The 14,271-nt window shown below is 39.6% G+C and overlaps 1 protein-coding gene across 8 annotated transcripts in view; it reads left to right on the top strand.

Moving 5' to 3' along the window:
- Positions 1 to 14,271, top strand: part of TUT7 (terminal uridylyl transferase 7) — a 65,717-nt gene that overhangs the window by 13,803 nt on the left and 37,643 nt on the right. For all 8 annotated transcript variants that reach the window (XM_082842163.1, XM_082842164.1, XM_082842162.1 and 5 more), the window contains exons 9-10: positions 304 to 423; positions 14,010 to 14,162. In XM_082842163.1, coding sequence (XP_082698289.1) covers positions 304 to 423; positions 14,010 to 14,162 — 273 coding nt within the window. The remainder of the gene's footprint in view (positions 1 to 303; positions 424 to 14,009; positions 14,163 to 14,271) is intronic.

Raw genomic sequence — 14,271 nt, 5'->3', positions numbered from 1 at the left:
AATATTATTTTTAGGGCCCTTCACAAATGAGTTTAGTTAAAATGAAAAATTTGAAATTGAAACTGTCACTCAAAACCACAATCTGTGGTTACTCCAAAAGTACAAGGAAGTATTTTGTCACTGTGGAGTTTTATTTGGAGGGGTAAATCATGTGACACACAGAAATGAAGTAACGGGTTTTAGACCAAATTGCATAAATGACAAGTTTACAAAAGAATGTACTTTTAGACAAGTACAAAAGAATGCTTATCCTCTTTTTGACAAGTACAAAAGAATGCTTATCCTCTTTTTTCTCATTTGTAGCTTTGCAGTATAGATCGCCCTGAAGAAGGAGGTTTGCCACCTTATGTGTTTGCCCTGATGGCCATTTTCTTTCTTCAACAGAGGAAAGAACCCCTTCTGCCTGTTTATCTAGGATCATGGGTATAAAACTTTTTTGCTTATGTATCTGATACTGATTTTATTACAGGGCCACAATCCCTTGTGTATAATTTCAGAGTGTAAAAACCTAACCAGAACTGACATGAATTTATTTATCCTACTATTGTGAATATTCATACCTTTCACTGCTGAAGTATTAATGTATTTGACTCAGGATGCTGCCCTGTACTCTGCTTAGGGACACTGTTACTTTTCTAAACTGAAAAAACTCTTGACTTATGGAACACATGATCTTGAGGTTTTCAGACAAGAGAATGTGAATATATTATCATTTGGTACACACTTTCTTTGGGTACAGTTTTATAATTTGATACTTGAATTTATATATCACCTCCAGACAGACTGTAGGAAGCTTTTGGTTCGCTATCACTTACTTTCTATTTCTAGTCTTTTGATTCTCTTTATGCCCCGTTCCCTGTGAAACAAAAGAAAATATAAGTGCTGAAATTGCTACCTATAGCACAAGATGCAGAAGTTAGCAGTCAGTCACCTCTTGAATAATATATTGCCATAATCTTTAAGATGAATTAGACTTCAGTGATGTGACTGTTCTTTCTTTCTGGATAAATTAAAGTTGAGCTGATGTATTCAAATAGTAAGATTTAAGAAGAAGCCACCTCAAAGTCAAAATGAGGTTATTCTCATTCTCTTGGAAACCTCACTGTTAATCCCTAGGTGTTTATCTTGATAAAAATCTTACGTGTACACTTACTTTATAAAAAGGGTCACTGGGTGAGAGCTTACTTTGGTACATCAGTATTTTAACTAGTCTTCTTACCATATGCAGGATTCTTGTCATTTAAGGAGGAGATGTTCTAGAGCAGTAGCCCTTAATTATGGGTCTATAAAAAACATAAGATTTTAAGGAATTTTTTCTTTATACTTAATAAGTTGAGAATTAAGCAGGGACCTTTGTCTGCCAGGCCCTGAGAATAAAGACTAAAGCAGAATAAGTCCTATATAAACTCTGTCTTGGCATTAGGGATTGCAGTCTGCTGTGCTGTGACCCAGTTGCCTAAAGGGAGCTCTCTTTGTGCTTGTGGTACTGAAATGAAAAAATTCAGGGTATCCTTGCTAGTCTGCTCTCCTGGTAGAAAAAAGGGTGAGAGAACAAAGTCAACCCTTAGTTGATAAATAACCCTTTTCATCAGACCCAAATAGGATTCTGTGAAAGTCTTTGAAGTTTTCTTTTCACTTTGATCCAAGAGAAACAGGAGTTTAAGATGGAACCAAACCAGTTGGACTCCTATGCCAAACAAAAAGCCTTAGAAGAGGTTGATGCATTGCCATGCTCACTAATGTCTTAGTGAAATCTGCCTTTTCTTGTGTCCTCATCATCTCTAAAGTAGGCATCTGTCACTGATGTGACGATGCAGTTAAAAAAAAAAAAAGTGCTTCTATTCTGCTGCTGGGATTCTCCTCAGGATTTGCTTAAGAGAAGCATGAATACCCTTTCCTGTGGCCAGTGTATTATTTCCTCGGGAGTAGTACTGGAAGTCCTCTAAGGTGACACAGAATTTGCTTTTGATTATACCATTTATTTATTTAAGATTTTTTTTCTTCTCTACTCTTATTTATTTATTTATTTATTTATTTTAACATCTTTATTGGGGTATAATTGCTTTACAATGGTGTGTTAGTTTCTGCTTTATAACAAAGTGAATCAGTTATACATATACATATGTTCCCATATCTCTTCCCTCTTGCGTCTCCCTCCCTCCCACCCTCCCTATTCCACCCCTCCAGGCAGTCACAAAGCACCGAGCTGATATCCCTGTGCTATGCGGCTGCTTCCCACTAGCTATCTACCTTACGTTTGGTAGTGTATATATGTCCATGCCTCTCTCTCGCGTTGTCACAGCTCACCCTTCCCCCTCCCCATATCCTCAAGTCTGTTCTCTAATAGGTCTGTGTCTTTATTCCTGTCTTACCTCTAGGTTCTTCATGACATTTTTTTTTTTTTACATTCCATATATATGTGTTAGCATACAGTATTTGTCTTTCTCTTTATGACTTACTTCACTCTGTATGACAGACTCTGGGTCTATCCACCTCATTACAAATAGCTCAATTTCGTTTCTTTTTATGGCTGAGTAATATTCCATTGTATATATGTGCCACATCTTCTTTATACATTCATCCGATGATGGGCACTTAGGTGGTCTCCATCTCCGGGCTATCGTAAATAGAGCTGCAATGAACATTTTGGTACATGACTCTTTTTGAATTATGGTTTTCTCAGGGTATAGGCCCAATAGTGGGATTGCTGGGTCATATGGTAGTTCTATTTGTAGTTTTTTAAGGAACCTCCATACTGTTCTCCATAGTGGCTGTACCAATTCACATTCCCACCAGCAGTGCAGGAGTGTTCCCTTTTCTCCACACCCTCTCCAGCATTTATTGTTTCTAGATTTTTTGATGATGGCCATTGTGACTGGTGTGAGATGATATCTCATTGTAGTTTTGATTTGCATTTCTCTAATGATTAATGATGTTGAGCATTCTTTCATGTGTTTGTTGGCAGTCTGTATATCTTCTTTGGAGAAGTGTCTGTATAGGTCTTCTGCCCATTTTTGGATTGGATTGTTTGTGTTTTTGTTATTGAGCTGCATGAGCTGCTTGTAAATTTTGGAAATTAATCCTTTGTCAGTTGCTTCATTTGCAAATATTTTCTCCCATTCTGAGGGTTGTCTTTTGGTCTTGTTTATGGTTTCCTTTGCTGTTCAAAAGCTTTGAAGTTTCATTAGGTCCCATTTGTTTATTTTTGTTTTTATTTCCATTTCTCTAGGAGGTGGGTCAAAAAGGATCTTGCTGTGATTTATGTCATAGAGTGTTCTGCCTATGTTTTCCTCTAAGAGTTTGATAGTGTCTGGCTTACTTACATTTAGGTCTTTAATCCATTTTGAGCTTATTTTTGTGTATGGTGTTAGGAAGTGATCTACTCTCATACTTTTACATGTACCTGTACAGTCTTCCCAGCACGACTTATAGAAGAGGCTGTCCTTTCTCCACTGTACATTCCTGCCTCCTTTATCAAAGATAAGGTGACCATATGTGCGTGGGTTTATCTCTGGGCTTTCTATCCTGTTCCATTGATTTAGCTTTCTGTTTTTGTGCCAGTACCATACTGTCTTGATTACTGTAACTTTGTAGTATAGTCTGAAGTCAGGGAGCCTGATTCCTACAGCTCCATTTTTAGTTCTCAAGATTACTTTGGCTATTCGGGGTCTTTTGTGTTTCCATACAAATTGTGAAATTTTTTGTTCTAGTTCTGTGAAAAATCCCAGTGGTAGTTTGATAGGGATTGCATTGAATCTGTAGATTGCTTTGGGTAGTAGAGTCATTTTCACAATGTTGATTCTTCCAATCCAAGAACATTGTATATCTCTCCATCTATTTATATCATCATTAATTTCTTTCATCAGTGTCTTATAATTTTCTGCATACAAGTCTTTTGTCTCCTTAGGTAGTTTTATCCCTAGATATTTTATTCTTTTTGTTCCAATGGTAAATGGGAGTGTTTTCTTGATTTCACTTTCAGATTTTTCATCATTAGTGTACAGGAATGCAAGAGATTTCTGTGCATTAATTTTGTATCTTGCAACTTTAACAAATTCATTGATTAGCTCTAGTAGTTTTCTGGTAGCATCTTTAGGATTCTCTATGTATAGTATAATGTCATCTGCAAACAGTGACAGCTTTACTTCTTCTTTTCCGATTTGGATTCCTTTTATTTCCTTTTCTTTTCTGATTGCTGTGGCGAAAACTTCCAAAACTGTATTGAAAAAGAGTGGTGAGAGCAGGCAACCTTGTCTTGTTCCTGATCTTAGTGGAAATGCTTTCTGTCTTTCACCACTGAGGATGATGTTGGCTGTGGGTTTGTCATATATGGCCTTTATTATGTTGAGGAAAGTTCCCTCTATGCCTACTTTCTGCAGGGTTTTTATCACAAATGGGTGTTGAATTTTGTCAAAAGCTTTCTCTGCATCTATTGAGATGATCATATGGTTTTTCTCCTTCAATTTGTTAATATGGTGTATCACATTGATTGATTTGCATATATTGAAGAATACTTGAATTCCTGGAATAAAGCCCACTTGATCATGGTGTATGATCCTTTTAATGTGCTGTTGGATTCTGTTTGCTAGTATTTTGTTGAGGATTTTTGCATCTATGTTCATCAGTGATATTGGCCTGTAGTTTTCTTTCTTTGTGACATCCTTGTCTGGTTTTGGTATCAAGGTGATGGTGGCCTCGTACAATGAATTTGGAAGTGTTCCTCCTTCTGCTATATTTTGGAATGGTTTGAGAAGGATAGGTGTTAGCTCTTCTCTAAATGTTTGATAGAATTCGCCTGTGAAGCCATCTGGTCCTGGGCTTTTGTTTGTTGGAAGTCTTTTAATCACAGTTTCAATTTCAGTGCTTGTGATTGGTCTGTTCATATTTTCTAATTCTTCCTGATTCAGCCTTGGCAGGTTGTGCATTTCTAAGAATTTGTCCATTTCTTCCAGGTTGTCCATTTTATTGGCATAGAGTTGCTTGTAGTAATCTCTTATGATCTTTTGTATTTCTGCAGTGTCAGTTGTTACTTCTCCTTTTTCATTTCTAATTCTATTGATTTGAGTCTTCTCCCTTTTTTTCTTGATGAGTCTGGCTAATGGTTTATCTATTTTATCTTCTCAAAGAACCAGCTTTTAGTTTTATTCATCTTTGCTATTGTTTCCTTCATTTCTTTTTCATTTATTTCTGATCTGATTTTTATGATTTCTTTCCTTCTGCTAACTTTGGGGTTTTTTTGTTCTTCTTTCTCTAATTGCTTCAGGTGCAAGGTTAGGTTGTTTATTTGAGATGGTTCCTCTTTCTTAAGGTGGGCTTGTATTTCTATAAACTTCCCTCTTAGAACTGCTTTCGCTGCATCCCGTAGGTTTTGGGTCGTCGTGTCTCCATTGTCATTTGTTTCTAGGTATTTTTTTATTTCCTTTTTGATTTCTTCAGTGATCACTTCGTTATTAAGTAGTGTATTGTTTAGCCTCCATGTGTTTGTATTTTTTACAGATCTTTTCCTGTAATTGATATCTAGTCTCATGGCGTTGTGGTCGGAAAAGATACTTGATGCAATTTCAATTTTCTTAAATTTACCAAGGCTTGATTTGTGACCCAAGATATGATCTATCCTGGAGAATGTTCCATGAGCACTTGAGAAAAATGTGTATTCTGTTGCTTTTGGATGGAATGTCCTATAAATATCAATTAAGTCCATCTTGTTTAATGTATCATTTAAAGCTTGTGTTTCCTTATTTATTTTCATTTTGGGTGATCTGTCCATTGGTGAAAATGGGGTGTTAAAGTCCCCTACTATGAATGTGTTACTGTCGATTTCCCCTTTTATGGCTGTTAGTATTTGCCTTATGTATTGATGTGCTCCTATGTTGGGTGCATAAATATTTACAATTGTTATATCTTCTTCTTGGATCGATCCCTTGATCACTATGTAGTGTCCTTCTTTGTCTCTTCTAATAGTCTTTATTTTAAAGTCTATTTTGTCTGATATGAGAATTGCTACTTCAGCTTTCTTTTGGTTTCCGTTTGCATGCAATATCTTTTTCCATCCCCTTACTTTCAGTCTGTATGTGTCTCTAGGTCTGAAGTGGGTCTCTTGTAGACAGCATATATATGGGTTTTGTTTTTGTATCCATTCAGCCAATCTGTGTCTTTTGGTGGGAGCATTTAGTCCATTTACATTTAAGGTAATTATCAATATGTATGTTCCTATTCCCATTTTCTAAATTGTTTTGGGTTCACTATTGTAGGTCTTTTTCTTCTTTTGTGTTTCTTGCCTAGAGAAGTTCCTTTAGCAGTTGTTGTAGAGCTGTTTTGGTGGTGTTGAACTCTCTCAGCTTTTGCTTGTCTGTAAATGTTTTCATTTCTCCATCATATCTGAATGAGATCCTTGCTGGGTAGAGTAATCTTGGTTGCAGGTTTTTCTCCTTCATCACTTTCAGTATGTCCTGCCACTCCCTTCTGGCTTGCAGAGTTTCTGCTGAGAGATCAGCTGTTAACCTTACGGGGATTCCCTTGTGTGTTATTTGTTGTTTTTCCCTTGCTGCTTTTAATATGCTTTCTTTGTATTTAATTTCTGACAGTTTGATTAATATGTGTCTTGGCGTATTTCTCCTTGGATTTATCCTTTATGGGATTCTCTGTCCTTCCTGGACTTGATTAACTATTTCCTTTCCCATATTAGGGAAGTTTTCAACTATAATCTCTTCAAATGTTTTCTCAGTCCCTTTCTTTTTCTCTTCTTCTTCTGGAACCCCTATAATTCGAATGTTGGTGTGTTTAATGTTGTCCCAGAGGTCTCTGAGACTGTCCTCAGTTGTTCTCATTCTTTTTTCTTTATTCTGCTCTGCAGTAGTTATTTCCACTATTTTATCTTCCAGGTCACTTATCCGTTCTTCTGCCTCAGTTATTCTGCTATTGATCCCATCTAGAGTATTTTTCATTTCATTTATTTTGTTGTTCATCATTGTTTGTTTCATCTTTAGTTCTTCTAGGTCCTTGTTAAATGTTTCTTGCATTTTGTCTATTCTATTTCCAAGATTTTGGATCATCTTTACTATCATTATTCTGAATTCTTTTTCAGGTAGACTGCCTATTTCCTCTTCATTTGTTAGGTCTGGTGCGTTTTTATCTTGCTCCTTCATCTGCTGTGTGTTTTTCTGTCTTCTCATTTTGCTTATCTTACTGTTTGGGGTCTCCTTTTTGCAGGCTGCAGGTTAGTAGTTCCCATTGTTTTTGATGTCTGTCCCCAGTGGCTAAGGTTGGTTCAGTGGGTTGTGTAGTGTAGGCTTCCTGGTAGAGGGGACTAATGCCTGTGTTGTGGTGGATGAGACTGGATCTTGTCTCTCTAGTGGGCATATTCACGTCTGGTGGTGTGTTTTGGGGTGTCTGTGGCCTTATTATGATTTTAGGCAGCCTCTCTGCTAATGAGTGGGGTTGTGTTCCGGTCTTGCTAGTTGTTTGGCATAGGATGTCTAGCACTGTAGCTTGCTGGTCGTTGAGTGAAGCTGGGTGCTGGTGTTGAGATGGAGATCTCTGGGAGATTTTTGCCGTTTGATATGTGGAGCTGGGAGGTCTCTTGTTGACCAGTGTCCTGAAGTTGGCTCTCCCTCCTCAGAGGCACAGCACTGACTCCTGGCTGCAGCACCAAGAGCCTTTCATCCACATGGCTCAGAATAAAAGGGAGAAAAAGTAGAGAGAAAGAATTAGTAGAAGTAGGAAGAAAGAAAGAGAGAAAGAAAGAAAGAAAGGAGGGAAGGAAGGAAGAAAGAAAGAAAGAAGAAAAGGAAAGAAAGAAAGGAGGGAGGGAGGGAGGGACGGTGGGAGGAAGGAAGGAAGGAGGGAAGGAAGGAACAAAGAAAGAAGATAAAGTAAAATAAAGTAAAATATAATAAAGTTATTAAATTAAAAAAAAATAAGAAAAAAAATTTTAAAAACAACAACAAAAAAATGGACGGATAGAACCCTAGGACAAATGGTGGAAGCAAAGCTATACAGACAAAATCTCACACAGAAGCATACACATACACACTCACAAAAAGAGGAAAAGGGGAAAAAATCATAAATCTTGCTCTCAAAATCCACTTCCTCAATTTGGGATGAATCGTTGTCTATTCATGTGTTCCACAGATGCAGGGTACATCAAGTTGATTGTGGAGCTTTAATCCGCTGCTTCTGAGGCTGCTGGGAGAGATTTCCCTTTCTCTTCTTTGTTCTCACAGCTCCCAGGGCTCAGCTTTGGATTTGGCCCCGCCTCTGCGTGTAGGTCGCCGGAGGGCGTCTGCTCTTCGCTCAGACAGGACGGGGTTAAAGGAGCCGCTGATTCGGGGGCTCTGGCTCACTCGGTTCCGGGGGGAGGGAGGGGCGCGGAGTGCGAGGCGAGCCTGCGGCGGCAGAGTTCAGCATGACATTGCACCAGCCTGAGGTACGCTGTGCATTCTCTCAGGGAAGTTGTCCCTGGATCCAGGGACCCTGGCAGTGGTGGGCTGCACAGGCTCCCCGGAATGGGGGTGTGGATAGTGACCTGTGCTCGCACACAGGCCCCTTGGTGGCGGCAGCAGCAGCCTTAACGTCTCCCGCCCGTCTCTGGGGTCTGCGCTTTTAGCCGCGGCTCGCGCCCGTCTCGGGTCCACGCTTTTAGTCGCGGCTCGCGCCCATCTCTGGGATCCGCGCTTTTAGCCGCGGCTCGCGCCCATCTCTGGGGTTCGCGCTTTTAGCCGCGGCTCGCGCCCGTCTCTGGAGCTCCTTTAAGCAGCGCTCTTAATCCCCTCTCCTCGCGCACCAGGAAACACAGAGGGAAGAAAAAATCTTTTGCCTCTTCCCAGCTCCAGACCTTTTCCCGGACTCCCTCCCGGCTAGCCGTGGTGCACTAACGCCCTGCAGGCTGTGCTCACGCCACCAGCCCCAGTCCTCTCCCTGCGCTCTGACCAAAGCCCGAGCCTCTGCTCGCAACCCCGCCTGCCCTGGCGGGTGAGCAGACAAGCCTTTCGGGCTGGTGAGTGCCAGTCGGCCCTGATCCTCTGTGCGGGAGGATCTCCGCTTTGCCCTCCGCACCCCTGTGGCTGCGCTCTCCTCAGCAGCTCCGAAGCGTCCCCCTCCGCCACCTGCAGTCTCCGCCCGCAAAGGGGCTTCCTAGTGTGTGGAAACCTTTCCTCCTTCACAGCTCCCTCCCACCGGTGCAGGTCCCGTCCCTATCCTTTTGTCTCTGTTTATTCTTTTTTCTTTTGCCCTACCCAGTTACGTGGTGGAGTTTCTTGCCTTTTGGGAGGTCTGAGGTCTTCTGCCAGCGTTCAGTAGGTGTTCTGTAGGAGCTGTTCCACGTGTAGATGTATTTCTGGTGTATCTGTGGGGAGGAAGGTGATCTCAGCATCTTACTCTTCCGCCATCTTCCCCTCCCGCCTATTCAAGATTTAATAACAAAAACAAGTATGTGGTGGCCAAATACTAGATTGAGTTCTGTGTGTCAAATACGGCAAACTCTGCTGCCTGAACCAAAGTGATCTGTAGCTTTCAGCATTTTAAACTCGTCAAGTATCAGTGTGCTGGCTTCTGCTAGGGTCTTTTAGTCAAAAATGTGAAGCAAGTGAGAGAAAAGAAATTCAGTGCCTTGTTCATGCCAGATATTTTATATCACTCTTTCTGCAGAAAATCTATTGAGAACCTCAAAATTACGTGCATGAAAGTATCTAAACTGTTAACTCCTTCAAAATTTTTAAAGCACTCTGTATGTTAGTCATTGTACTAGGCCCTGAAGGTAATACACAGATGAGTAAGCCTAATTCTCTGTCAAGAAGTTTAGAGTATTGTATCTCTGTGCTCAGATCTGTGTTTTCGAAAATCTTTGAGCCATTCTCTCCCAACCTACTCAGATTTCTTCCATGTTGGAGATTATCTCTCTGACCTTTTACTCCCAATTAAAATTCCCATTTATTATCATTAGATATTGATATGTGAGTTGTGAATGATGAATAGGCTTAACCCTGTGTTCTTGGCATCTTTTATCCCCTACAACAATACTTTACTAGTCTCCTAGTAGATATTATTTGGAATCTTCCTTATTTTAGATTATGTAAACGTAACCCTTAGGAAATAGTTATTTACACTTTAAGAATGCCAGATAATATAGTAGAAAGAAGAGTAGTGTTAAATTTTGGCAGCCCTGAGATTCACCCAGTGTTTGCCACTTAAATCCTTGTGACCTTGAACAAGTTATTTAATCTCTGAGCCTTGGTGAAAGACTCATCTGCAAATTTTTGAAATGAGATCAGGAATGTAGAGTTCCTGGAACTCTACAGGTAGGAGAACAGATGTAGTCCTTTCCCCCTTCAATAGAAAGGCAAGTTCCACTTACGGTATGTAGGTGTGAACTCCTAAAACAAGTGATCCTTCTGGAAATAACAGCTATAAATTCTCAACAAAATACATAAAACAACAACGTGAAGGCTCTGGAAACTGAACAAATGCAAACAGACTTTGGAGAGAAGTCAAAACCTGTAGCAAGTGACCAACACAGAGTGAGTTTCTGTTTTTCAGCGGCTTTACCCCTGAAGGCAACCCTGGTAGAAAAACCAGTACTCTTTCTGGCCAGAGGAACTAAGACCACCAGATAATAAGGGGAAGAAAAACCAGAAAGGGAAGATATAGAGAAGTGGAACCCTTAATTCTGTGTGGGAACTTAGTACATCACTGACTGACTTCTGAACCAGTCCAGCATGCCATATAAGGAGATTGGAAGTCAATGCTCTATCCTCGCAAAAAGAAAAAGACTGAACATGCTGAAAATCAACAACTCTTTTTAGATCCATTAGAGAATTGAGGTCATGAGGAAAACCACTGCCCCCAAAATTGGAGAGACAGGCAAATATATAAGTTGTCAGAGCATAAGCCCAGAATCCTGCCCATGGAACGGCCACCAGGGTAGGAAAACATGGACTCTGATTCTGGAGGCTCAGTTTGGATAAGCTTGAAAGTGAAAAACAATAAGGGGGCCAGTCTTAGGGGGCTGATTTCATGAGTTTTATCTGCAAAAATGCCCACCAGGTTCTCAGGGTAAAGATCTAAGAAAAATCCCCTCTGAGGGAAAAGCTAGCCATTTTGAAATTGCCTGGAGCATTCTGCTGTTAGAAACAAAAACCTGCCCTCAAGGGAAACTGTTTTACCAGAGCCTGACCACCTTGAGTTTTATCAGGGCCTAACTGACCTGGGTAAAGGAAAAATACCAACTCCAACCCTCTGTAGTTTCCTGTCTCACCTCAGGTGGGCAGGACTGAGAAGCACTTTGTGAAGGTCACAGTCTCACTAAAAGACTGAGATCTGAACATAGGACTATAGAATGCTTCCCCTCCCCTCACACCTTACTACAGCATCATTAGGCCTCCAGTGTAATAATGGGATTACAACAGACAGACCTCATATAAGAAGAAATCTCTTGGGAAACCCAAAAGCAATACAGGAGACAAAAACAAGGATACCAGCATAAGTTATAGCCCGTTGACATGTACAGCTACAACAAACAGTACATAGCCTGACTCCTAGCCAGGTAAAAGAAAACCTCACACCCCAGGCCTATACTTTACCCAGCTTTCCACAAAAAAATAACAAGGTATACTAAAAGGCAAATAACATAGTGTGAAGAAACAGAGCAAACATTGGAATTATCAGACCAGGAGTTTAAAAAACAAGAATATGCTAAGGGCTCTAAAGGAAAAAATGGTCAACATGCAAAAACAAATAGGTAATATAAGCTGAGAGATGAAAACTCGAGGAAAGAATCAAACGGAAATACTAAAAATCAAAACTAACAAAAATGAAGAATGCCTTTGATGGATTCATCAGGAAACTGGACAAAGCTGTGGAAAAAATCAGTGAGCTTTATTCAGTGGAAACTTCTCAAACTGCAAAGCAAAAAGGAACAAAAGAATGAAAAAGAAATGGAACAGAATAGCTAAGAACTGTAGGACAATTACTAAGGGTTGTAATGTATGTATAATGGGAATACCTGGAAAAGAAGAAAGAGAAACAGAAGAAAAGTTGAAGTAATAATAACTGAGAATTTTTAAAATAAATTACAGACTTATAAACCATACATATGAAGCAGACTGAAAACAGGTAAGAGCCAAGGCTTACTAAACTGAGCTGAGGTCGGAGCTGGTGTCTACCAGAGAGGTGACAATCTGCATTTTGTCTAAGCAGTTAATTACCTATAAAACAAAAGTAGCTACACGTATTGGAGTAACATAAAGAATCCAGAATTTTCACAATACATTATAGTATCACAATATCCAGAATGCAATCCAAAACTACTCAACAATACAAAGAGCCAAGAAAATGGGACACACTCTCAAGGGAAAAGAAATCAACAGATGCCAAGCCCGAGATAAGATACCAAAGACTTTAAAAGCAGTTATTATAACTGCTCCGTGAGACAAAGGAAATACACTTGCAATAATTTGAAGAGATAGAGAATATCAGCCAGAGAATTAGGAAGTGTAAAGAGAAGCAAATGGAAATTTTAGAAGTGAAAGATACATTATTTTAAATTAAAAAAATTTACTGGATGGGCATCATAGCAGAGAGGAGGTGACATAGGAAAGAGTCAATAGATATGAAAATAGATAAGTAGAAACTAATCTAAAGAAGAAAAAGAAAAAAAGTTTAAAAATAAATAAATAAACCTCAGGGACTTGTGGAACAATTTCAGAAAAATCTAACCTATGGGTAGTTTGAGCCCCAGAAGGAGAGGAGCAAGAGAAGGGGATAGAAAAACATAAAGTTTCACAAATTTGACAAAAAGACAAACTTACAGTCTCAATAAGCCAAGTAAACCTCAAGTAAGATAAATTCAAAGAGAAGCATGCTTAGCACATCATAGTCAGGCTGCTGTAAACCAAAACTAAAGAGCAAAACTCAAAAGCAGCCAGAGAAACACCTTACATAAGGTGAGAAAGGTAAATAAGTACATGTCAAGTGGTGGTCATTCTCTGAGGAAAAATAAACCAGGGTAGGAAGGACAGAGTGAAAGAGGAGGAGTTATTTAGAGTCAAAGATATTTGAGCAGAGCCTGAATGTGTTCCTCACTGCATGGGTTAGCTGATTTAGGGAGAAGAGCCTTCCAAGCAGAGGGAATAGCAGATGTCAGCTCCAAGCCAGGAGGACAGATTGAGAAAATGGGTCAGAGAAGTAGCAAAGGACCAGATTACCTAGGCCCTAGAAAAGACTGAATTTCATCCTGAGTAAGAAGGAAACTGTCATGAGCAGGGGAGTGACATGATGTCTTCTGTTTTAGGATTGCTCTGTCTGCTAAACCAAAGAAGTAGTCCATTTGATGTGGAAATACATTGGGGAACTGGGGCTACCACAGACACACCCACCCCACCCCACAATTCACTATGTACATTAACCTGTCTAAAAGGCTGTGATACATCCCTTTGTACCTACAGTAAAGAAACCTGTTCACATTTGTTCCACATTTCTTAGACCTTTTGAGCCTAGACTTTTCTTTAGCATCTTAACAATGTCAAAAGAAACACTTTATATTTTTTAAACACTTACTATATGCCATACCCTGTATCTGAATGCTTTGTGTCCATTATTTTATTCCATAACTATCCCGTGAAGGAGATTCTGGTGTTATCCCTTTTTACAGGAGCCTGAAACCTAAAGAAAATGAGGACCTTACTGAAGGTCTCAAAGCTAGTACATGAGGGAGTGAGATTTGGGCCCAGGTGGTTTTATTCCAGAATCATGACCTTAGGCCTAGGCCATGTTGCCTTCTCTTAGACTATTTACTAAAGAATTATTTCCAAAAATCACCGATTCTTTTGCAAATCAAAACCTTGATTTTTCCTTTAAATTTACAGATGTCTCAAAGATACTCCTTTTATAAAAAATACCTTTTATATTTTCAGTGAACTAAAGTATGTTACTTTTCATTTCTTCCAGGATTAATATGCTCTGATTGATATAAAATCGTTTCTGCCTTATAATAGTATGTGTCTAATTTTTCCCAGATTGAAGGATTCTCATTAAACAAACTAGGGAATTTCAACCTTAAAGAAATTCAGAAAGACTCTGTGGCCTGGGAGTACACTGATAATGCTGCAGGGGACGCAGACTCAGCAAAAGAAGAGGCACCAAAAGAAATGCCCGTTAAAAGGGGACAGGTCTGTTCTCCCTTGTTTCTAGTTTTACTGTCTATTTTTAATTTGTTGTTAATTGTGGAGTTTATGAGTTACTCAGTTCTTCCTCTCTTCTTTCCTCAACTATCTTAAC

This window comes from Leucopleurus acutus (genome assembly GCF_964270905.1).
Source record: "Leucopleurus acutus genome assembly, chromosome: 7".
Classification (NCBI taxonomy): Eukaryota; Metazoa; Chordata; class Mammalia; order Artiodactyla; family Delphinidae; genus Leucopleurus; species Leucopleurus acutus.
Note: the sequence above shows the minus strand (reverse complement) of the source record. Positions and strands in the feature narration are given on the sequence as shown.